The sequence below is a fragment of the Rhinoraja longicauda genome, chromosome 11 (genome assembly GCF_053455715.1).
Source record: "Rhinoraja longicauda isolate Sanriku21f chromosome 11, sRhiLon1.1, whole genome shotgun sequence".
Classification (NCBI taxonomy): domain Eukaryota; kingdom Metazoa; phylum Chordata; class Chondrichthyes; order Rajiformes; family Arhynchobatidae; genus Rhinoraja; species Rhinoraja longicauda.
In genome coordinates, this window is record NC_135963.1 from 49582199 (window position 1) to 49607632 (window position 25434).

General features: G+C 42.3%; 2 protein-coding genes across 5 annotated transcripts in view; one reads left to right on the forward strand and one right to left on the reverse strand.

Moving 5' to 3' along the window:
• The window catches only part of LOC144597892 (uncharacterized), a 66489-nt gene extending 52222 nt beyond the window's left edge, over window positions 1-14267 (forward strand). For 3 of the 4 annotated variants that reach the window (XM_078407652.1, XM_078407655.1, XM_078407653.1), the window contains 2 exons: window positions 4351-4462; window positions 12991-14267. In XM_078407652.1, coding sequence (XP_078263778.1) covers window positions 4351-4462; window positions 12991-13108 — 230 coding nt within the window. In that variant the 3' untranslated portion in view covers window positions 13109-14267. The remainder of the gene's footprint in view (window positions 1-4350; window positions 4463-12990) is intronic. The other variant, XM_078407651.1, reaches the window with a different exon arrangement.
• Window positions 14268-16252: 1985 nt separating this feature from the next.
• lrp8 (low density lipoprotein receptor-related protein 8, apolipoprotein e receptor) overlaps window positions 16253-25434 on the reverse strand; it is a 112503-nt gene continuing 103321 nt past the window's right edge. Inside the window, exons 16-18 of the mRNA XM_078407650.1 lie at window positions 24495-24563; window positions 23225-23397; window positions 16253-17833 (exon numbers count right to left, since the gene is read on the reverse strand). Of these exons, the coding sequence (XP_078263776.1) occupies window positions 17795-17833; window positions 23225-23397; window positions 24495-24563 (281 nt within the window). The 3' untranslated portion in view covers window positions 16253-17794. The remainder of the gene's footprint in view (window positions 17834-23224; window positions 23398-24494; window positions 24564-25434) is intronic.

Below are 25434 nucleotides of genomic sequence, written 5' to 3' on the forward strand. Positions count from 1 at the left end.
CTTGTAGTACCCAGTCTTTTCCCTGTAGCTTTTCTTAAATAGAGGCACAACATTTGTCACCCTCCAGTCTCCCTGCACCTTACCCGTACTTAGTAATGACTCCAAAATCTCAGCCAGAGCACCTGCAACTTTCTCTCCATGCCCACTGTGAACCCTCTGTTCAGCCTGGGTCACATAGAAAACATAGGAAATAGGTGCAGGAGGAGGCTATTTGGCCCTTCGAGCCAGCACCGCCATTTATTGTGATCATGGCTGATTATCTACAATCAGTAACCCGTGCCTGCCTTCTCCCCATATCCCTTGATTCCGCTAGCCCCTAGAGCTCTATCTAACTCTCTTTTAAATTCATCCAGTGAATTGGCCTCCTGTGGCAGAGAATTCCACAAATTCACAACTCTCTGGGTGAAAAAGCCTTTTCTCATCTCAGTTTTAAATGGCCTCCCCTTTATTCTTAGACTGTGGCCCCTGGTTCTGGACTCCTCCAACATTGGGAACATTTTTCCTGCATCTAGCTTGTCCAGTCCTTTTGTAATTTTATATGTTTCTATAAGATCCCCTCTCATCCTTCTAAATTCCCCAACACGTTCAATTTAAGCTCATGGAAAATGGAGATAAGTTCTGACGGGTCATGTTACAACTGAGAATCGGCCTTTGCCCCCTGTATCACAACAGGCCAGTTCTGATGAAAGGACATCGACCATATTATTTCACATTTTTGAGAAGCTGCAATCTTTTGCATCTCATACTGGCAGCATTTTATTTTCATTTCTGCAGAGTTTCCAATAATCTCTCTCCATTTACGCTACCTTCAAAAAGGTCATATGTGACCAGTATACCTTCCCCATCCTCTCAGCACCACACCTGCAGGGATTCGAACCGATGTTGAGGGCCGATCGCTTCACCCTGAGTGGGACACCTCTGGTCACACTCAACAAATCCCTTTGCCCTCGTACTGAGTCACCAAAATGTCTCCCCTCATCTCTGTCAGGCGTGGCAACCTGTCCTTCTTGGTATCCGCTCTTCACGGACATTCCCATCGTTCTCACCACCCCTTCTCTGCAATTTAAATCGTGCCGGATTTCCAACTTCACTGAGTTGTGATGAAAGGACCCTGGCTGAAACATTAACTTTGTTCCTCTCTCCACACTTGCTGCCTGACCTGTTGATTATCTGTTATTTTCCATCACAAAATTTACCGACTTTGATGGGAAAATTAGCTTTTAAAGGATGTTTTAAAATCCATGTTTTATTTATTTATTTAATATCTTCTATTTATTTACTATTTTATTGATTAATTCAGCCATTTAATTGGAGACTGCTAAGTAAAGAATGTCATGTCAACCTTTCATTAATTATAGTTCTGCTGCCTAAATATTTAGTCCATACGATCAATTAATTTGGAAATTCTGTTGTCATTTTAATGTGGAGATGGTTAGTACAGGGTGAGCACATGTGAAACTTTCTTGCCAAGAGCAACGAAATTGTGCACAAAAGAGTGTGTAAAAAAAATATAAACGCAAAAAAAAAACGACTGCAATTGTCTGCTGCTGCTGCTACTAGAACCTGTGAAGGATGAAAACTGCACATTTGCTCCCCCCTCTACGGACATTATCACTGTTATATCACAAATGCACAACAACTTGGAATACGACACGGCAAATTAAGGATCCCCTTGAGCATGTTCTGTTAGGGGAGGTGATATTTCCCTGCAATTCCCTTCCCCTTCAAAATAATTATAGTCTGAGGTACTTGTTCTGTATTATGGTGGCTGTGTGTAGAATGTATTCACAATGGTTGCCCAAGTTATTGCTCCCTGCAGTTCTGGAGATTTAATATGCCATTTGCTTCACAAGATGGGAAAAAAGAAATAATAAGAAATGTGGCATCATTTTTGAAGAGTCATCCTTGGATAACATGATGTGCATTTAATCTCAGTTTGTGTCACCACCAAATGATGGTTTAAAGTTAATGAGTTGGCATTTGCCACCTGTTCCTCCATGAAGGCGGTCGGTCTCCCTTAAATTAGTAAAAAGCCAACTGTTTAATATTTTATGGTGGGACATCAAAAGTAATTATGCAAAGCAAAGAATTCAGCCAAGAGGTTTTAATGCCAATGAATTGTCTGTTCGTTTTTTAATATTATAAATGGAGATGCTTCATTTACTCAGTTCACTTACTCCAACCTAATGTCAGGAGAGAACTGACTGATGACAGAAGAGAATTGTTTAGGTTTTAGTTTAGAGTTACAACGCGGAAACAGGCCTTTCGGCCCAACGAATCCGCACCGACCAACGATCCCCGCACATTAACACTGTCCTACACACACACACACACACACACTCGGGACAATTAACACCTATACCAGCCAATTAACCTACAAACTTGTACGTCTTTGGAGATGTGGGAGAAAACCCATGCGGTCACGGGGAGAACGTACAATCTCCGTACAGACGGCACCCGTAGTCGGGATCGAACCCGGGACTCAGGTGCTGCAAGTGCTGTAAGGCAGCAACTCTACCACTGCGCCACCGTGCCACAGTTTGATCTGTTGGGAGAGCTCCATCATGTCTCAGAGGAACCCATGTCCTGTTCTTTGTCTGCTATGAACCTGTGCCCCTGCTGTAGGATTGAACTGGGCAGCTGCAAGAGACTGCGCTGACATGATTATGCTGCCATTTCCCTCATGTAATACATTTTACGTGGAACATTTCACACAATATGTTCCTTATATTTTTGCACTGATTTCCTATGAGGTAATTTTAATTACGTTTTTAATTTGTTTATTCAGACTTTATGTTTTAAAAGTTTGTTACTGAAGCCTTGTTAATGAGATTGTTAAATGTTATGTAGTTACTTAAATGCTTGACTCCATTTCCTATTTTATTTTCTAGGCTCTTCTAGAAAGGAAATTAAAAAAAAAGTCAAATAGCTCAATTATGCATTAGCAAAGAGGAGGCTGGGATGACTTTTTCTAGAAGTGTTTAACATTTGAACATTTTAGAACCACTGGGAAATTCCTGAGGATGGCTCACAAACATATAACAATGACTGAGGAAATCAGGTCCTTTGTCTAGGCAGAGGCTGGATAGTGGATCTGACTAACACAAGGAACAATTGAGATATATTTAAGGGGAAATCTCTTTTTATGAAATTATGAAGGAAAATGCAAGGAGTGTATTTGTAGAGTTTTGGTGGGGAAACGACAAGAGGGTTAGTGAAGACGGATAAAGGGAGCCTTGCAAAAGACATCAGCATCAGCTTGGCTGAGTGTGGCAGATGATCTATATCTGTGCTGAAAATTTCATGCAATTCCCAGTGAGAGCCAAAGGCATAATTCATGGTTTATACAATTTCATGAAAAAGTGATTGAAAAACTCTGTCCGAGCAGGATCAGAGTGGCAATGGATCATCTTTCGTGCGTTATTGGGCCGTTCAGAGATGAAATGTCATTGCCATCAAAGGCCGATGAAGGAATGTTTATCGAATGCGTTTTCACAACAATAATTGTCTTTAAACTTTTGAAGATACTGCTGAAGTTTTCTTTTCGTTTTAAATTTTGATTATGACAAGTTTAGTTAGAGAACTAAGGATATCATTAAGATTGACAACGGTAGTGGGGGGAATAAAAAGTAGTAAGTCAACTGACGGTCAAATAATGGGCTTGAATTTTAAGTCTGTCATTTGCAAGGCAAAAACTGAAAGGAATTAATTTTTCATGTTGAAATGAGCTGCAGTGAGAGATCTTGCCATAAATATCAACTCCAACACAAGGTATCCACGGAGCGGGCTAATGTGTTTGGAGGTCAAACCAAAAAAGCCACTGCAAAAACTGCAGCCAATGTATTTAAAGAAGAGACACAAAATGCTGGAGTAACTGAACGGGTCAGGCAGCGTCCCTGGAGAACATGGATAGGTGATGTTTCAGAGAGCTAGTGTAACTCAGCGGGTCAGGCAGCATCTCTAGAGAACATAGATAGGTGACGTATCACAAAGTGCTGGTGTAACTCAGCAGGTCAGGCAGCATCTCTGGAGAAAAAAGGAATTGGTGATGTTTTGGGTCGAGACCCTTCTTTTTAATTGGGCAAAGATATTTAATTGAGAGATTGATAAAGTGTGTGTTGAACATCACACAAGTATTTCAATACATAGTTTAATTGAACTTCCATTGTTTCCTATTATGACAACTTTAAAAAAAAAAGGTTTTATTGAGCCTTATGCTTTTCTTCGCAATTAAATATAAATTTCATTTTGTCACTCATTGTTCATTCACGATCAAATGAAAGTTTTTGATTTGGTGTGCAGCACTAGAGGCTACTAATACTTTATTTAACAGCCACCTTCTCTATCCAGCTTGGCTAGCACGCTTGTCTGCTGTGGTGCAATCAAAAGGTCTGCTTGCCATCGTCTCAGAAAAGTGGAAAAAAACCAACTTGTGTCAAAGATTTCAAGAACTCGGGAAACAGTAAGTGACCTGATTATTTCACAGAGGATTGTGATGGTCTCTGCAGTCTTTTCTCTATCATTCACACTTCTAACTCAAAGTTTGTGGTCTCATAGAACTAAAGATGCGCTGCATTGAAAGACATGCATTCTTTTGGATAATACCTCGAAAGAAGGCTCCATCTATCTTCAGTAAGGGGTTTCTGCGCCGAGCTTTCGCCCGACCTAAGGTCCCCGTGCCTTGCTCTGATCCCTTGACCAGGCCGCGCACACTGGTTCCCCGTGAGTGGTTCGACCCACTCACCCCTTACGGTTCTAGACACTGGACTTAGATGCAGGAGCGTTTATAGTGCAGAAAAATTCAACCAGACCAGATTTGAAGACCAGGGTTTAAATGGAAAAGGCTTTTATTGAGCGCTTGGGACTATTGTCCATGAATACTTATACAGTTCTATAAGACATATCTATAAGACACATACCGAATTACATGAATACTTTTGATTATGAATCATAAAATGCACAGTTCTACAAGACATATACATGAATACCTTTTACTCTGAATTCTAAAATGCACAGTTCTACAAGACATATACACGACTGTAAGATGGGGAACATACGACACATCGCAAAATTGACCAACACATATTCCTTTACACACCCACGTTTATTCAACCCACCCTCCCCTCTACACTAAACTATGTCCAGGATATGCAGGATCGGAGTACATGCTCACCATGGGGCTATTACTGGGGTTACTGGCTGTTCGTGCTGTTTCTCCGCTGCTTTCCGTGAGGGTCGTGCTTGTCCCCTGAGTTTCTTCCTTCCGTTTCTTGCGTTACTTGCAGGTTTTCTTGCAGTATTTCTTCTCGAGTTGCGTGCCTGTTCCTCTCTCTTGCACTTCACTTCTTCTTGCCTGTCCTTTCTTCCTCCTGCATCCGTTTGACTTGAGTTGCATCGCATGAGTTTAAAACCCAAAAGTCGTGGCCAGTTATACTAATTCTGGCCCGTCCTATCTCCCGCCAGATCTTGGGATCTCTTTGTTTAAAAGATATGTATGAGTTTTCTCTCTGATCTGCGCTTATGTCCGGGGGTAGACGGTGTTAATTGGTATTTCGTTGCGAGGTGATGGGTTTAACTGGTTTCCCATCACCTACCAGGTAGTTTTCTATGGGCTATTGTGCCCCCTCACCGAGATGAACTGTGTAGGTCGGCTTGGAGCATTGTGAGTATGCTGATGTCAGCGCCCCAGTGTCTGGACTTCGACCTGGTTTCGCAGGTTTCTGCATGGCCAATACCCATCCATTGTTCTGGCCGTGGCTTTGCAGAAACCTAGAGACTGGGCTGTAAGGTTTTTGCTCTTGTGGCTGGTCACGAGGTCCTGCGACCATTTTAGGACCCACAGATTGTGACATCCCTTGGTAAACTGACCGCAGCCTTTCTCCGCTATCAGCCCCAGTCTCCCGTTTAAAATGTCCAAACTGCAGCTCTTTGGTTTGGTGTTGCTTTCAGAATGAGGGAAAACTTCTCAAATCTTACACTTCACAAGGTCATAAGTGATAGGAGCAGAATTAGGCCATTCAGCCCATCAAGTCTACTCTGCCATTAAATCATGGCTGATCAATCTCTCCCTCCTAACCCCATTCTCCTGCCTTCTCCAGAATAACCCCTGAAATGCGTACAAAATCTTCTCAGATGGTGAGGAGAAACCAATGGCACAAAGAATAATATAAATAATACCAGGGAAGTACCTTATGCTCGATACCAAGGCCAATGTTTACCCTCAGCTGACTTTCATAAAAATAGATTATTTGGTCATTACGGCATTACTACTTATGGGATTTTGCTGTGTATATATAGGTTACTGTGCAGCAATATGCTGACATCAGATGCAAAATCCACCTAATTTAGTTTGGTTCAGTAAACACAATTCGCATATTGCTGAAGGTGTTTTTATTTTTTAAATACTTATATCTGTTTGGTCATTGGAGCAGAGTGTATGGATAGTATTCATTAGCTCTTCACTTCAGCCCAGCCGTTGAGGAATAATGCAGTCCAATACTTCTCTGCAGGCAGCTCAAAGCAAACAAATTTGGGACCAGCATCTGCTCCTTTAACAGATTAAATGAGGTCATTCCACAACACAAAATGCAGTTTGAAATTTATCTTCTGGTTTACCAAATATCTGAAGTTATCCTAATGTGAACTGTTTATTGCAAATTCAACATAAATTGGGTTAAAAAAACACTATTAGAAATCTGTGCATCATTGAGTTTATGAATCTCTTTTGTTTAAAATTGCATTGATTTAAGTATTTACTGCTTCATTAACTGGTCTATAATGACATAATTTGTATTATAAAAGAATGTATTTAATATTTATTTCTAATATTACAAATTATTATTCACTGTCTGCAGCAATGGAACTCAGTTTCTTATTTATCACCGAGTATTTTTGTATAAATTAGCATCTCTATTTCATTAGCACTGCTAGGAATTCTAGTTATAAGTTAAGAGCTTTGAACAAGTCGGTCCAGGTTTATTTGTTCACTTCACCTACTCTTGAATAACGGTGCTGATCTGCTAGCATTGAGCAAAGGTGTTTCCATCTGTCGCTGGATGTTTTGTGCTTCTGTTGTCTCCTGGTAAACCTAATCTTGTTCCTTACCAAACTGCCTCCTGAGCAATGTGTAGAAAGGAATTGCAGATGCTGGTTTACACCAAAGATAGGTGTAAATCAGCGGGCAGGCGGCATCTCTGGAGAGAAGGAATGGGTGACATTTTGGTTCGAGATCCTTCTTCAGTCTGAAGGGTCTCGACCCGAAATGTCACCCATTCCTTCTCTCCCGAGATGCTGCCTGACCTGCTGAGTTACTCCAGCATTTTGTGTCAACCAGGTGTATTGATGTTATTGTACAGTCTCAGCGATACTGTGGAACTGTAGCTCAGAGCTCACATTGTTTGTGATCCCACACTTGACAATCTGACTGGGATTCACCGTTTTCAGGGAGAGGGATACAGTCCAATATTGAGAGGACATTTCTGTTCATCTGGTTTTGAAAGTTGGACAAGCAGTCAAACAGTTTGTAGAGGAAGGAAGGAAAATGGATGTAGGTGCTGGTGATGGAACGTTGGGTGATGTGAGTGTAGAAATGGCACTGATTTTGGAGGATGGTGAGCAGAGGTATATGAATGCAGAACTCGAAAATCTTGGGGGAAATCCTTGGGATCACGATTTGCAATGGTACTGAAATGACATTTGAACCTATTGTAAGCAATAGGTACTGACCTTGCATGATCAGCCATGATCATATTGAATGGCGGTGCTGGTTCGAAGGGCTAAATGGCCTACTCCTGCACCTATTTTTCTATGTTTTCCAAGCAAATCTTTGGCCCAGATTGGATAGATAGAAATAAAACCAGATGAAGTGGTTATACTCAGCTGGGCAACTATGGAAAATTATTGGGGGAAGACATCTATAATCAAAGATGCAGAGATTAAGAATAATGTGGATAGATAATTTTGTTGGGTTGGATTATTGGAGAGGCAGATGATATTAACCAGTGCAGAAAAAAGGGCGGTGTCTTTTTGGACAAATGTGATTCAAATTCTTATAGTCAAAGAGTCGTACAGCGTGGAAACAGGCCCTTCAGCCCAACTTGCCTATGCCGACCAACATGCCCATCTACGCTAGTCCCACCTACCTGTGCTTGGCCCATAATCCCTCTAAACCTATCCTATCCATGTACCTGTCTAAATGTTTCTGAAACGTAGTGATTGTACCTGCTCAACTACCTCCTCCTACAGCTCGTTCCACACACCCACCACCCTTTGTGTAAAAAAAGTTACCCCTCAGATTCCTATTAAATCTTTCCCCCCTCACCTTAAAGCTATGTCCTCTGATTCTCGATTCCCCAACTCTGGGCAAAAGACTTTGTACATTTACCCGATCTATTCCTCCCATGATCTTGTACACCTCTGTAAGATCACCCCTCATCCTCCTGCACTCCAAGGTATGAAATCCTAGCCTGCTCAACCTCTCCCTATAGCTCAGGACCTTGAGTCCTGTCAACATCTTCGTAAATCTTTCCTATAATATGGGGACCAAAACTGAACACAATACTCTAAATGTGGCCTCACCAACCTCTAGTATAACTGCATCGTGACCTCCCAGCTTGTATACTCATACTCTGACTGATGGCCAACGTGCCGAAAGCCTTTTGGTCCACCCCATCTAGCTATGACGCTACTTTCAAGGAACTATGTACCTGCATGCCTAGATCCCTCGACTCTACAACACTCCCCAGAGCCCGACCATTCACTGCCTAGGTCCTGCCCATGTTAGACTTCTCAAGATGCAACACCTCATATTTCTTTGTATTTAACTCCATCAGCCATTTCTCAGACAACCTGCCCAACCGATCAAGATTCTGCTGCAACGTTTAACAACCATCTTCACTATCTACAATACCACCCACTTTTGTGTCATCTGCAAACTCATTAATCATGCCATGTACGTTCTCATCCAAATCATTGATGTAGATGACAAACAGTAATGGGCCCAGTTCCGAACCCTCAGGCACCCCTCTTGTCACAGGCCTCCAGTCCGAGAAGCAACCTTCCACCATCACCCCCTGCTTCCTTCCATGAAGCCAATTTTCTATCCATTCTGCTATCTCTCCTTGAGATCTAACCCATGAGATCTAACCTTCCAGGGCAGCCTATCATGCAGAACCTTGTTGAATGCCTTGCTAAAATCCATATATACATCTACAGCTCTGCCCTCCTCATCCTTTTTGGTCACATCTTCAAAAAACTCGATCAGTTTCGTGAGACATTCCGACTCGTGTTCTTTTTGCCTCTGAACCAGGTTCTGGAAATATGTCCATGTAAACATGGCGGACATATAAATGATCAACTGTGGATTACAACTGTGTCAGAATTTCCCTATTTTTGCCCAGAGTTCCACGACACAATATGGGATGAACAATATCAACAAGTCAAAGACAGCATAAAACTAAAAAGGAAGGCATATAACGTAGCAAAGATTAGTGGGAAGCCAGAGGATTGGGATGCTTTTAAAGAATAACAGAAGGTAACCAAAAAGGCAATAAGGGGAGAAAAGATGAAATACGAAGGTAAACTAGCCAATAATATAAAAGAGGATAGCAAGAGTTTCTTCGGTTATATAAAGAGTACGAATGAGGCAAGAGTGGAAGTTGGGCCGCTGGAGAATGACACAGAAGTGATAATGGGGAATAAAGAAATGGCAGAGGAGTCGAATAACTTTTTTGCATCAGTCTTCACAGTGGAAGACACCAGCAACATGCCTAAAATTCAAGAGAGTCAGAGGGTGGAAGTTAGTGGAGTGGCTATTACTAGGGAGAAGGTGCTTGGGAAGCTGAAAGGTCTGAAGGTGGATAAGTCACCTGGACCGGATGGACTGCACTCTGGAATAAAGGCGTAGACTATTTTCTACATTGGGGAGAGAATCCAGAAATTGGAGTTGCAAAGGGACTTAGGAGTGCAAGTCGAATCGGTAGTAAAGAAAGCAAATTGAATGTTAGCATTTATTTCAAGATAGCTTGTATACAAAAAACAGGGATGTAATGCTGAGGCTCTATAAGATGCTGGTAAGGCCGCATGTGGAATATTGTGAGCAATTCTGGGCACCAAATCTGAGGATAGATGTGCTGGTTCTGTAGAGGGTCCAGAGGAGGTTTACAAGAATGATCCCAGGAATGAGTAGGTTAACCTATGATGAGCGTTTGTCGGCACTGGGCCTGTACTCGCTGGAGTTTAGAAGAATGAGGGGGGGGGGGCTCATTGAAACACATAGAATAGTGAAAGGCTTGGATAGAGTGGATGTGGAGAGGATGTTTCCACTAGTGGGAGATTCTGGGACTAGAGGTCATAGCCTTAGAATTAAAGGACGATTTTTAGGAAGGAAATGAGGAGAAGTTTCTTTAGTCACAGGGTGGTGAATTTGTGGAATTCTTTGCCACAGAAGGCAGATAGATAGATTTTTGATTAGTACAGGTGTCAGAGGTTATGGGGAGAAGGCAGGAGAATAGGGTTAGGAGGGAGAGATAGATCAGCCATGATTTAATGGCAGAGTAGACGATGGGCCAAATGGCCTAATTCTACTCCTATCCCTTATGACCTTATGGCAATATTGATATTTCGCATCACACACAGATTGTGTTAGGTGAAGTGAACAAATAAACCTGGACCGACTTGTTCAAAGCTCTTAACTTATAACTAGAATTCCTAGCAGTGCTAATGAAATAGAGATGCTAATTTATACAAAAATACTCGGTGATAAATAAGAAACTGAGTTCCATTGCTGCAGACAGTGAATAATAATTCGTTATATTAGAAATAAATATTAAATACATTCTTTTATAATACAAATTATGTCATTATAGACCAGTTAATGAAGCAGTAAATACTTAAATCAATGCAATTTTAAACAAAAGAGATTCATAAGCTCAATGATGCACAGATTTCAAATAGTGTTTTTTTAACCCAATTTATGTTGAATTTGCAATAAACAGTTCACATTAGGTTAACTTCAGATATTTGGTAAACCAGAAGATAAATTTCAAACTGCATTTTGTGTTGTGGAATGACCTCATTTAATCTGTTAAAGGAGCAGATGCTGGTCCCAAATTGTTTGCTTTGAGCTGCCTGCAGAGAAGTATTGGACTGCACTATTCCTCAACGGCTGGGCTGAAGTGAAGAGCTAACGAAAACTATCCATACACTCTGCTCCAATGACCAAACAGATATAAGTATTTAAAAAATAAAAACACCTTCAGCAATATGTGAATTGTGTTTACTGAACCAAACTAAATTAGGTGGATTTTGCATCTGATGTCAGCATATTGCTTTTGAAAGTGAAGGAATATTCAAACAAAATTAAGCTTTGGAAACAATGACATTTAAAATGCATCTATCTATATACTAAAACTCTCGTTGTTCCTGAACTACAGCCAAAACGGTACACGATAGCGCAACAATTTTAGGCCCACCTTACTCACCGTTGTCCCTTTGGTGCTAATGGAAGAAGTTTCATTGAAACCGGTGTTATATTTTTAAAGTTATTCACATTTTAAAGTTTAAATCTATCTCCTAGGGAAGGAGGGTGGAGGGAGGGAGTGGGGGGAAGAGGGGGGGGGGGGAAGGAGGGAGGATAATGAGGGTTGAGGGGGATGGAGTGGGGGGTAGGGGATGAGAGGGGAAAGGTCCAGGGGGGAGGAGGGGGGTGATGGGGAAGAGGGAAGGGGGTGGGAGGGAGGGAGGAGGGGGAGGAGGGGGGGAGGAGAGGGTGCTGCACCAATGCAGGAGAGGTTTGGGCCCAACGGGTCCACTTGGTCTAGTATATATCTATATCAGAATCAGAATCAGAATTACCTTTATTGTCATCCAAAAAAAACATGTCTTTTGGACAAGATTTCGTCACCCACAGTCCAACAATGAGCAATAAAAGAAGCTGTTACACAACCACAAACCAACACAAAACAAAAAAAAAGAAACGTCCATCACAGCGAGTCTCCTCCAGTCACCTCCTCACTGTGATGGAAGGCCAGAATGTCTTTTATCTTCCCCTGCCGTTTTCTCCCGCGGTCAGGCTGTTGAAGTTGCCACGCTCCAGGCCGTGCCGGACGGTGAAACTCTCATCTTGTGTGTTTGTATGTATATATTTGCCGGTTTTGTCTGTTCCCGAAATACAGCCTCAACGGTACACAACAGAGCAACAATTTTAGCAACACCTTAGTCCTGCGTTTCAAATGGTTGTTATATTTTAAACGTTTTTCACTTTTTAAACTTTAAAAATCACCTTTATAAACTTGAAAAATCCCTTTTCCACCTGCCCTGTCCGTCAGCTGTGTTCAATGTCACAATGGGAACCCATCGGGTCCGCGTGATCGACGTCATAATGGGAACCCAACGCGTCCACGCCTGCGCAGTTTGGGCCCGTTGATCTGATACTTACTTAATATGGCCGCCGGATCCGTGCGTGCGCAGAACAAACGTGTCTGTGCCTGCGCAGTTGGAGCCCTTTGATCTGATACTTACTTAAGATGGCCCACACACACACACTGCCGCTGCTCTCCTTCTTCTCCTCCTCCTCCCGCTCTGCCATCTTGTGCGTGCCGCCCGCCGCTGCGTGGGTGAGGGGGGGGGGATAAGGGTGATTGAGGGGGGATAGAGTGGGTGAGTGATGGGGGGGAGGGGAGGAGAGGAGATAGAGTGGGTGAGTGGTGGGGGGGAGGGTGGGTTGAGGGGGAATAGAGTGGGTGAGTGGGGGGAGGGGTTGGGGAAGGGGGGGGAGTGCTGGAGAGCCCCTAAGAGTGGAGGGCGGGGAAGGGAGGAGGGGGGGGATAAGGGTGGTTGATGGGGGATGGAGCGGGTGAGTGGGTGAGGGGAGGCGAAGGGGGGGAGGGAGGGAGTAGGGGAGGGGAGGGTACTAGACCAATGCAGGAGAGCTTTGGGCCCAACAGGTCCACCATGTTATAGTCTCTGATAAAATGTGAATGCTTCATTTAGGTGGTTCTTTGTGGAGCAAAGAGAAATCGAAAGAGGAGGAAAAGAAAGCAAAACAGTTACCTTTGTGACATTCTGGAAGCCATGCCAACCCGCTGGCTTGGACGTCAGTGAAGATTAGTGAGCAAGTCTACACAGATCCGGGTGAAAAAGTGGTGTTCTGTTTTGAGTATTAAATGTTTCTCAGCAAGTTATTGAAAAGTGATTTGTGCTTTTATTTCACTTCTCTGAAATGTTGTTTCTGTTCCCCCCAGAAGCAGCCTGCATTTACTAAACTTTGATTATTAACCTGATCTGGGACTTGGGAGTGCTCGTGCAGAACTCCCAAAGAGTTAATTTGCAAGTCGAACCGGTAGTAAAGCTGGCAAATTCAATGCTAGAGGACTAAATCAGGGATGTAATGCTGAGGCTCTATAAGGCGCAGCTTAGGCTGCACTTGGAGTACTGGGAGCATATATGGGCCCCATATCTGAGGAAGGATATGCTGGCTCTGGAGAGGGTGCAGAGGAGGTTTACAAGGTTGAGGGGGGACCTCATTGAAGCTTACAGAATAATGAAAGGCATAGATAGAGTGGATGTGGAAAGGATGTTTCCACTGGTGGGAGAGTCTAGGACCAGATGCCATAGCCTCAGAATTAAAGGGTGCTCTTTTAGAAAGGTGAGGAGGAACTTCTTTAGTCAGAGGGTAGTTAATCTGTGGAACTCATTGCCACAGAGGACTGTGGAGGCCAAGTCAATGGATATTTTTAAGGCAGAGATAGACAAATTCTTGATTGTAAGACGGGTGTCAAGGGTTATGGGGAGAAGGCAGGAAAATGGGATTAAATGGGCAGCGATCAGCCATGATTGAATGGCGGAGTAGACTCGAATGGCCAAATTCTACTTCTATAACTCGTGATCTATTGATTAAGTTTGATCTTGCTGACTGTGCTCCCCAAATACCATTCATAATATTCATCTTGGTAGGTGGTATAGAATTTTTCTTGTATCCTGTTCCATCAACTGCCTAATGAGCCAAATATTCTCGATATCTTTGCCAGTGCAAATTTTGAGGGAGTCACTGTGATTTGGTGTGGTGTGACACTATGGTGTGTCTATGATTTTGTAAAAACACATATTGAGCCTTTGTTTGAAACTTTCTGCACAAATTCAACCTCACGCCATCTATTATGCTTCGATAAATGGATAGTTCTAATTTCAATATGTAAAATACTCTTTACTAATACATTATAGTTACTATTAATGTGACTTAAAACACGGCTAGTTGTTTACCAATCTTGTTTCTAAACTGTTTGTCCTTTGTATATCTAAAATGATTAAAAACAATGTGAAACAATGTAGTCCAAACATGTTTTACATGAAAAATTCACCCCTTGACTGAGAGTCCAGTGAAGATAGGCAGTCTATGTAATAAATACTGGATGGATGTGAAGGAGGAGGCATAAGGACAGGCGTCACATCACCTGCAGTATCAGGGAAAAGTACCAAGGGTTGTTGGGCAGGTGCGGATAAATGAACCAAGGATTTGTGGAAGGAACAGTCTCTGTGGAAGGCAGAAGGCCACCTTCAACCTGATCTCGCCGCCAGCCACACCTTCCTATTCAGACCCTTTTCTATAATTATCACACTGAACATCCAGGGAATGGACATTGGGAGAGTGGACTCTTATAAGTACCTAGGTGTTTACCTGAACAATAAACTGGACAGGACATAATATTAATGTACTGTATAACAAAGGCCAGAGCAGACTGTACCTGCTGAGGAGACTCGGGTCCTTTGGACTGCAGGGGGCACTCCTGAGGGCCTTCTTCGACACAGTGGTGACATCAGCCTTTCTCTATGGAGTGGTCTGCTGGAGCAGCAGCATCTCAACTGCTGACAGGAAGAGACTGGATAAACTGATCAAGAAGGCCAGCTCTGTCCTGGGATGCCCCCTCGACTCAGTGCATCGGGAGAGAGGAGGATGATGGCAAAGCTATCATCACTGCTGGACAACGATTCCCACCCCATGCAGGACACTGTCACTGCACTGAGCAGCTCCTTCAGTGACAGACTTCTTCACCCCAAGTGTGTGAAGGAGAGATATGGAAGGTCCTTCCTTCCTTCCTGCTGCCGTTAGACTGCACAATCAGTACTGCTCCCAGCAGACCAGTAAATAAAGATAATTACCGCTATTTTAATTTTTAATGAATGCTTATTATTTTTTGCTATCCACTTTGCTGCTGTAACCCTGCAAATTTCTCCGTTGTGGGACGAATAAAGGGTTCTTCTTATTATTATTCTTTTTGACTTTTCATCTCTGGGCTTTGTCCAATTATCTGCTGATCAAAAACCCTTCTCTCCTGTATCCACCTATCACTTGTCAGACTTTGTCCTACCCACACCTCTCTTCCCGCTTACTCTCTTCTCCACATCAATCTGAAGAAGGGTCCTGAAACGTCACCTATCCATGTTCTCGAGATGTCGCCTGACCCGCTGAGTTACTCCAGCACTCTGTGAAACGTCACCTATCCATGTTCTCCAGAGATGCTGCCTGACCCGCTGAGTTACTCCAGCACCCTGTGAAACGTCATCTATCCATGTTCTCCAGAGATGTCGCCTGACCCGCTGAGTTACTCCAGCACTCTGTGAAACATCATCTATCCATGTTCTCCAGAGATGCTGCCTGACCCGCTGAGTTACTCCAGCACTCTGTGGCATTACTTGCAAAGCAGCATCTGCTTGTGTCTCAATCAGGAACTGAGGATTGGTTAAAGGACCAGAGATCAAATAAACAGATCATTTCTGACATAACAAAATATCATTGGTGCTGTGTCAAAAGGGCCACAGCTTGAGCCTCAACTAATTGGATGTCTTATACTTGACTCTTCTGCTGGTTTTGCTGGCGAGACAAACCTTGATGTGAGAGTAAGCGGTATGTATTATTTATATCTAGATATAGCTACAGGCACATGAAAATCATGAATAATGTCTTGAGTTTCTATAACCTGAATATGTGCAGAGATCAGGAATAATATGTTGATAAAAACGGGTGATTACGTTGCAAATCACTGCTTGTGCTGGACAATGAGGGTGGCTTCCAATTACAACAAGGTCCTCTCTGATGGATTTTGGAGTTCGGGAGAAAACATGCTTTGATCGATGTACTCTAGGGATAGTGATTCCATTTCACCTTTTGCAGAACATTAACGGATAAATAACATGTACATTCCTTAGTCTATAAACTACAGCAACAGAAACGCAGTTTAAGCAGACATGTTCTCGTAACTACTTTAATTTTCTTAAACTTAGATTATCAATTTCAAATTTAATACAAATATGAGCCGTAGAAATCTGGTTGACAATATATCTTGATCAAGATTAAAAACACAACTGAAGTCCCCCCTCCAGATCAATACATATCAAGTATTACAAATATGCAAATATACAGGGAAAGCAAGTAGCAAATTGGATAGATTTCCACCTCATCTCAGAAAAATATTGTATCAGGTTTATAAATGAAAACCATTTTAATGCATCTGTTATAAAACCTTTGGCTATTTTTAAGGAAATCAGCCTGACAGTTCCTCAAAAGGCAGACTTTTACATGATCTGTGTTGCAGATCCACTATATACACTTTATATTAAATTGGTTTCTTCCTTGAATTTCCCTCCTTCCCTTTCAAGCATCCCAACTCAAAAGTCAAAAGTGTTTTATTGGCATATGTCGCAGATAGAACAATGAAATTCTTACTTGCAGTACCTCAACTCTCGACAATACTGAGTTATCAACACAGCCCTCTCAACATATTTCCATTCTTCCTGCGTGAACATTATAGACGGCACAAGTTCCTCAGGTGCGATTTCTGACAGTACTCACTGTGAAAGCATTGATTGTTTTTATTTTCCTCTCCCTTCCCTCCAAAGGGCTCATTAGCTATTGTCCGATCACCTCTGTTACCTTGAAGTCTCCGCTGGGCTCAGTACCATACCAAGTCATTACATTCTCCATTCAAGTATCAGAAGAGCTACATTTATGTTGCAAAATGGAAAACTTTGAATGTAGCAACAGAACTACAACAAAAAAAAACAGTGCCCTGAAAAAGATAACAAATTAAATAGGACAGACAGTGAAAATTCGCTTGTCATTGCTCAGCCCAGTTTGAACCTTAAAATGAATAAATTCTCAAGATTCAGACAATGTGTGGCATATACAGGAAGAAGCAAGCATTAACACACATATTCCCCCATTTTTATAAATACATTTTCCTCTTGTATAAACATATAATATGCAAATAAGATTTCACTGTACAGAAAAGGCAAAACGCATCAGCAATAAAATATTTTCTACTTCATATATACATAACCAACTTTGTCCAGGAAATGAATCCATAAATAAAACCCTTTTTTTCCTCTATTCAGCATAGTTGAATGCCATTGGGGAGCTTCAACAAATTAGGCTCTCTGCCAAACGACCAATTGTGAGGAGCACTGTTAAGACTATTTACAAAACAGTATAAATATAGCTTTGATGAAGCTCTGCGTGCAAATGCAACATCACAATTATATACAAAGGTAAGGAATTTAAGTTTACGCTTATGGCCAGTGTAATTTCTTTATAGTTTGTTCTGTCTTTCATCAGTGCAAAAAGGTTTGTCCAATTATTTTTCTTGCGTTTCATGTAGAGTATAAAATGCTTTGCTCGTACAAAAATACACATCCTTTAGACGTCACAAATTTTATGTCTGGTGATTGGGCGTCCCATCCTTGATTGGTACAGATTTGTTTCAGGGAAGCTGTAGGTCAAGTGGATGTGACACAGCTGGTCTCAGGGCATTCCGTCATCTTCCATGCTCAGGGCAACGCGCTGACAACAGAAAAAGAAGTCATTTCTCCAGAAAGATAATTAATTAATTAAAATCTTACTTACAGAGAGGCGATTTTCTTCCCACCTCTTTGCAGGCTGAATCAGCCACATTAGTTGCTAAAGACACCCAATTTTATTCAATTATAGTAACGAAATTGAGCGCAAGTTTATATTTTATCCTTATATATGGTGAGTTCATGTCTTAGTCCCATGCTGATTACATAAATTTCCATCATAAACATGACCTACAGAAAGCTGATTCTAATTAACTGTCATGTTCAGGTTAATAAAAAGCCATCAAGCATAGAATGAAACAGCACAAAAAAGGGGCCTTGTAGTCCGTCGTGTCTGTTCTGCTCCTCTTTATCCATCACCCGTGCTTCTCTTTTTATTAGCCTTTATTACAAGGTGGACTGTGTAAAAGAGAGGACCAATAAAACTGATAGACGTTTGAGCACTAAGGCAGTCACAAGACCTTGTACAAGAGTGAGAAAGTAGAATCCTGAAAATTCAGCCTTGGTCTTATTAAATGGAGCAAGAGGGCCAGCAGGGCAGATGGCACTGTTTTCAGGAGACACAGCCCTGAGTTACATGATTACACTGGGGAGCTTTGAGTTACATGATGAGACGAGGGAACTTTGAGTTACGTGAAGGGAGACACAACAATGCTGGAGTAACTCAGCGGGACAGGCAGTTCGTTCCACACACCTACCACCCTTTGCATGAAAAAGTTACCCCTCAAGTTCCTATTAAATATTTCCCCCCTCAACTTAAACCTATGTCCTCTGGTTCTTGATTCCCCTATTCCAGACCTCCCAACATTTCATTTTACAAATTCATAATTTTGATGTCCAAAATTCAGAATTTCACATCAAAATTCATAATATGGTGCATAAAATGCAACTTTTCAGCAAAAAAAAGTATGCACATCAAATGCGCATACGCGTTGCGCTACATTCATGTGTGAAAAATGACTATTATTTCCACCAGTCTGTAGTTCTTGGACTACATGTACAATGTCAGGCCTATCATGAGTATATTCTGGTATTTATAGAAAGGGTATTGAACAGAAATACTTTTTGCAACACAAATAAATAATTGTTTTGTTTTGTTTTTTCTATTTTGTTTTTTCCTTACACATCCCAATTCTTTTGGTATTGAATAAAAGAACAATGGCCATAAAATGTATGACTAAGTTATGAAGAAAGTTAATATATGTGACTCGACTATGCATATGGAAGTACTCGTTGAAGTAAATTCGCACGTTACTTGATAATCAGCCCAAAAAGTGGTAATTGGCTTTTCTGCTGTGTTTTATATTTTAACCCCTTCTTAATTAATTAATATAATTATATAATCTTGCAATTAAATTTAATATTTACTCATTACAGTTCCACCACTGATTTTCTGGCACTCTTGGTTCCAGAGCTTTGCTGGTTTATCCAGCTGGCCAAGGAAGTCGGCTATGGGGATAGATGTGCTGGCTCCAGCTGGGCTGGAGTTCCAGAAGCCCGGCTGCAGGTTGCTAATTCAACCCACCGATCGGCCATGGAAGTGCCGATGAGATGGAGATTGGCTGCTTTGCCCAGCCTAGGTGCCACATTTTCGGGGAGACTTCCAGGGCACGAGGGATTTCTCACGGAACCCCTAGCGACCTCTAGCGGCCAAATTGACAAATTGCAATTACCGACTGTTTTGTGGAAAAATGTGAGGCGCAATTGGAATGGCGGAAATGAAATAAGAAAGCAGAAACTTTCCGCCAAATTCGGAATGGTTGGGAGGTCTGCTATTCTGGACAAGAGACCTGATCTATTCCTCTCATGATTTTGTATACCTCTATAAGATTATTCTTCATGTGCTCCAAGGAATACAGTCCACACGAGCCCATTAGAGAGCAGTTAAGTACATTTTGCTCCTTGCCTTTACCTTAAAATTCCTGCACTTCTTCAATGACTTACCCAGTTCTTTTTTGAAAGATACTGTTGAATCCATTTCCACCAGGCAATGACTCCAAATATTTACCATGAACTCTGGCTTTTCCTCAATGACATCTCTGGCTCTTTCATCAATTATTAACTACATTTGTTCCCTCTGGTTCTTGGCCCGTCAGCCACCCAATTTCATTTTATTAACTCTATCTAAAACCATTATCATTTTTAAACACTTCCGTCATATTTTCTTTTAACCTTCTTTACCAGAAGGAAACTAACCCTAGCTTGTCCAAAGAACTGTAATCTCTTACCCCAAAGCAATTCTTGTAAAGTTCCTCTGCAGCCTCTACACAATCATCAAACCTTCCTAAAATTAGACAAAATACTGCCGCCAGGGTTGAGATCTTAGCAGTTTGACACACTTTCTTGACTTTATCTGTGCATCTATATACTAAAACTCTCGTTTGTTTGTTTGTTCCTGAACAACAGCCAAAACGGTACACGATAGCGCGACAATTTTAGTCCCACCTTACTCACCGTCGTCCCTTTGGTGTGAATGGAAGAAGTTTCATTGAAATCGGTGTTATATTTTTTAAGTTATTCACATTTTAAAGTTTAAATCTATCTCCTAGGGAGGGATGGGGGAGGGAGGGAGGTGAGGTGAGGGAAGGGGAGGGAGAGGGGGAGGGAAGGGGAGGGAAAGGGGGAGGGAGGGGGAGGAGAGAGTGCTGTACCAATGCAAGAGAGGTATGGGCCCAACGAGTCCACTTGGTCTAGTCTATTTATCAAACCCAGCCTTCTCCATGCTTTATTTACCCGGCCTTCATAAACTCTCTCCTCAAGTCTCTTTAAAACAGCATTAATTAGCTTGTACGTCTCTGCTCACACTTGTCACCAAAATGCTTCGCCTCATCTTTTGCAACAATGAATCTGGTCATCCATTAATCGCAGACCACTGCATTTTTATTACTATCTTCTGCAGAGTTTACAGAAATTCCAGGTTTTCCATCACCTGCTGATTTTGAAGTTGTAGGACCCAAAGGACCCAAGAACCCAAACAGTCTTTCCAGGTGAGGCAGAGGTTCACCTGCACCTCCTCCAACCTCATCCACTGTTCCAGGTGTCAACTTCTCCACATCGGCGAGACCAAGCGCAGGCTCGGCAATTGTTTCGCTGAACACCTCCGCTCAGTCTGTCTTAACCTACCTGATCTCCCGGTGGCTCAGTGCTTTAACTCCACCTCCCATTCCCAATGTGACCTTTCTGTCCTGGGCCACCTCCATTGTCAGAGTGAGGCCCAGCGCAAATTGGAAGAACAGCACCTCATATTTTGCTTGGGTAGTTTATACCCCAGAAGTATGAACATTGACTTCTCTAACTTCAAATAGCCCTTGCTTTCCCTTTCTCTCCATCCCCTCCCCCTTTCCAGTTCTCCCAATAGACTTCCTGACTCAGACTACATTCTACCTCTGTCCCACCCACTCCCCTGACATCAGTCTGAAGAAGGGTCTCGACCCGAAACATCACCCATTCCTTCTCTCCAGAGATGCTGCCTGTCCCGCTGAGTTAATCCAGCATTTTGTGTCTACCTTCGATTTTGAAGTTGTGCTTGGTTTGCCCGAATCTAAGATGTTAATCTTCTTTAAAAAAAACACCAACAATCTTGTTAGTTAATATCTCCTTAGAAATGCAGATAGAGCTTTTGTTGTTGTTAATTATGGGCAGCCTGTTCTGCTGAGATTTAATGCAGTAATAACCTTCAGATTCACAGGACATCTTGTTATTATGGATTGCTGGTCCCTGTGTTAAGTGAAGCACCAATGATGAGACTGCTCTGGTAGCTCAGCAATAAAGGTGTGGACTCGTGAATGCAGCTAGATTTAAAAAAAAAAAAAATTTGTACAAAAGAGGAGCTTGCCAGCTGTATGGACATCAGAGATGTGTGGTGCGTCCATCACCGTGCCTGTCGAAACCAGCACCACTGCATCCCTGGTGTTTACAACGACTGATTTAAAATTTAAAAAATTTAATGTACAGAGTGAATACTGCAAACAGATACTCTCCATTTCTGATTTTTCTTTGCTGAACCATTTGAGCGGTCTGTTCATATTTGGCCATTGGTGGGACAGGAGTCACTTATACCTGTGGGCAAGGATAACAGATTTCTTTCCATGAGGGATGTCAATGAACCAAACGGTTCATAACTACTGTCAGTTTCAGAGTCGTCAATATTTCAGGACGAACAAACATAATTCATTTCCTTGAATTTAAATCCCAAAGCAGCAGTGGAGGTATGCAATCCTGGATCAATGTTTAGTATCCAAACTCTATTGATAGAGCTGAAACTTCATCAATAGGACTGTGTTCACCCAATAAAATGGAGTTATCTCCAGTATACTTACTTACACACTCTCCTTTCTCACATCTAGACAGGACAAATGAAACCCCATCCTACATACATTACTTGCTGCAAGCACGATTGATGTATGAAAATTATTTGAGAAACAAGCAGGCACAGGTAAAGAGCAGAAGCATTAATGAAAGGGTAAAATGTAGACACATCAATCCAACAATTAGCGAGAACACTAAAGTTACAAATCCTCCCAATTCTTCCAAGGGCATTGTACAATTTCCTGTTTAACACGGAAGAGAAAATGGCAAGAAAACAATTCCATTTCTCATGAGAACCATTAAATTGAAATTTGTACGTATAATAAATGTTCCCCTGCATGGTCTCGTTCACTTTCACCATTTACCGTTTGCAGAACTCAGTCAAATCAACATAGCAGGTAGATTTTATAATTCCTGCATGTTCTCATCCAGATTCTGACCCACAAAATGGAACTCCTCACCTTCAGCGAATCCGTATCAGTCACAGAACTCACCCACCCTCAACAAGATTCAGTATCCAAGGACCTTGTTCACCTCAGACAGAAGAAGGTACATCCTTCAACCTCTCCAGAAATTCACACTGCCAATGGCATTCAACAAACTCGACAGCATTGGGACCTGTGCATTGGTGGTTCTGAACACTTCAAAGCTGCACTCAGGTTTTAGACCACAGCTGCCAAGCTACAAACTTACACCACAAATGATCAAGAAGAGACCTTAAGTATAAATGGGAGGAGTTCACAAGAACATTTGCAAAAGGTGCAGTATTGCAAACAAGCAAGAGACAGAGAATCTGCGCAGGGAAGATTAAATGACTGTGAAGGAAAATAAAAATCAAATTTCGAAAGTAAAAAGATGTTCACCACATGTAGAAGCATAGAATTAGATTTCAGATCAAAGTGTATTTAACTTGCTTATGTGTTTACATGTGTGTAACTAGGTTGTCGACTCCTAGTACTCCCAGTAACAAAGGCTGGAGCTGGGCTGCAGAGTGATCCACTATCTAGCAGCAGGACTCATCGGTTTGGTGCAGTGCCTGCCAGGTGTTTAACAGGTGGGGAAAACTTACTGCAGGGTAAACGTGGCCAATCTGTCCATTCCTTCCAATGTGGGTCTCCTCCAGTTCCTCCTCTTCTGTGGTTTTCCTATAGACTGGATTGTCAAAGTTCATACTCTTGGTGTTCTTCCTTCTCCAGTTCCTCCAGATCAGGAAGCCGCCCAGGCAGAGCAAAATAATGATCACTGAAAATAGTCATGGAAATTAGACCGCTTGGGGAAATTAACGCAATCATTACAATTTATCAACCAAAACACACAATTGTTACCTTATATGCAATTATATACAGAACTGATTAGTCAATGATAATGAGTCACACAAAGAAAATCATCAAAGCTCAGATGTGTCACTGATTACTACAAATGACTGGTTCGACAGAACTGCTTAGACTGATTGAACATACAATCAAGTTTTCACAAAATGGATCCACTGCCAGGGAAACATCCTTGCCCCTTCACTCTGTCAATTGTGCTTAGATTATTTTTTACGTTTTAATGAAATCACCTTTCCTTCTAAACTTCCGAGTGTAGAAGAACCTTGTCAGTCAAGGGACACCCACTCGCTGGGCTACTCACTCCCTCGTTACTTGAAGGTCCACTCAAATCTCAGCTCTCAGGTGAAATACGCCAAGAGCATGACCGACCTCTAATTGGCGGTCGGTTGAAATGAAGTGCTAACATTCCCAGAGAGGGGAAGAAAAGTCTACAAAAATAGTAAAACAAATAGGAATTATGAAAAGAATGTCTCGTCTTATCAAGGGGGTTCAATGACGCAGGGATCTGGTTACAAGTCTTCTGCCTTTGGGAGTTGGATGTGATGCGTCTCGACCCAAAACGTCACCCATTCCTTCTCTCCGGAGATGCTGCCTGTCTATTGTGTCTATGAGGTATTTTGTGTCTATGAACAGGTTGCCTACATGACATACAACATTCTTGGGCGTCCACCCAGCCAATGGTGGCTGTTACACATATTTTGCGTTCAAAATTAAAAGTTGCATTCCTCTGCAGTAATAAAAACCAAAGCTATCATTTTTTAAAACAAGAGGGATTATATCACAGGTAGACACAAATTGCTGGAGTAACTCAGCGGGTCAGGCAGCATCTTGGGAGAGAAGGAATGGGTGACGATTGGGGTCGAGACCCTTCTTCAGAAACGTCACCCATTGCTTCTCTCCCAAGATGCTGCCTGTCCCGCTGAGTTACTCCAGCATTTTGTGTCTACCTTTGATTTTAACCGGCACTTGCAGTTTTTTTCCGACAGGGAGTATATCACAGTTACCCACCGATAGGGGTGATAATCCCCACGATAGCATTGGTTGAAGTCGACTTCTTCCCTTCTTCCTGGCTGTTTGCTGTTGGGATAAAGAAAGACGAGCTGATGGCAACTTGTGTGTGTCTGTTGTCACATGTCAACATGAGCAGCAACAGGGCCTGAGCAACCTCCGATCTGCTCAGCCCGGCATCTCTGCATGACTTTTGGAATGTGTTGGAAAACCTGTGGAGGAATCCAAGCAAATCAAGTGGCAGCTAGGCAACACCAAGGTCTGACCTTAAAAGCCCAGTCTGGAACATTGGAGAGAAATTGAGAGGGGTAACTAGCTCTAGTTCTGAGATTTGACTTTAAGCAACAGAAGTCAGAAGTTAAAAGGGAAGGGGAGATGAGAAGATCCATTTCACATCAATAGAATGCGATAGTGGTATAACGAGAGAATGGAGAGTGCGGAAATCAGGACTGCCTCTTGTACACACGAGAGACGTGGTGACGTTACGACCCTGAATAATGATGCAACATGATTAACTGGACCACATACACTGATGAGCCAAAACATTATGTCATCATGGGCACTCTGACTGGTCTGCGGCTACGCAGCCCCATACGCAGCAGGGTGCGATGCACTGTGTATTGTGACACATTCCTCCCGTGACCACCATTAACATTTTCTGTGACTTGTGCCACAGTAGACCTTCTGTCGGTTGGGTCCAGATGGGATAGCCTTCGTTGCCCTCGCACATCGATGAGCATTGGGCACCCAACACCCTGTCGCCGGTTTGTGGTTTGTTCCTCCTCGAACCACTGTCGGTAGGTACTCACCACTGCTGATCGGGAGCGTCCCACAAGCCTTGCCGTTTCAGAGATGCTTTGACCCAGTCGTCTGGCCATAACAATTTGGCCCTTGTCAAAGTCATTCGGGTCTTTACTCCTGCATCCAACCCATCAACTTC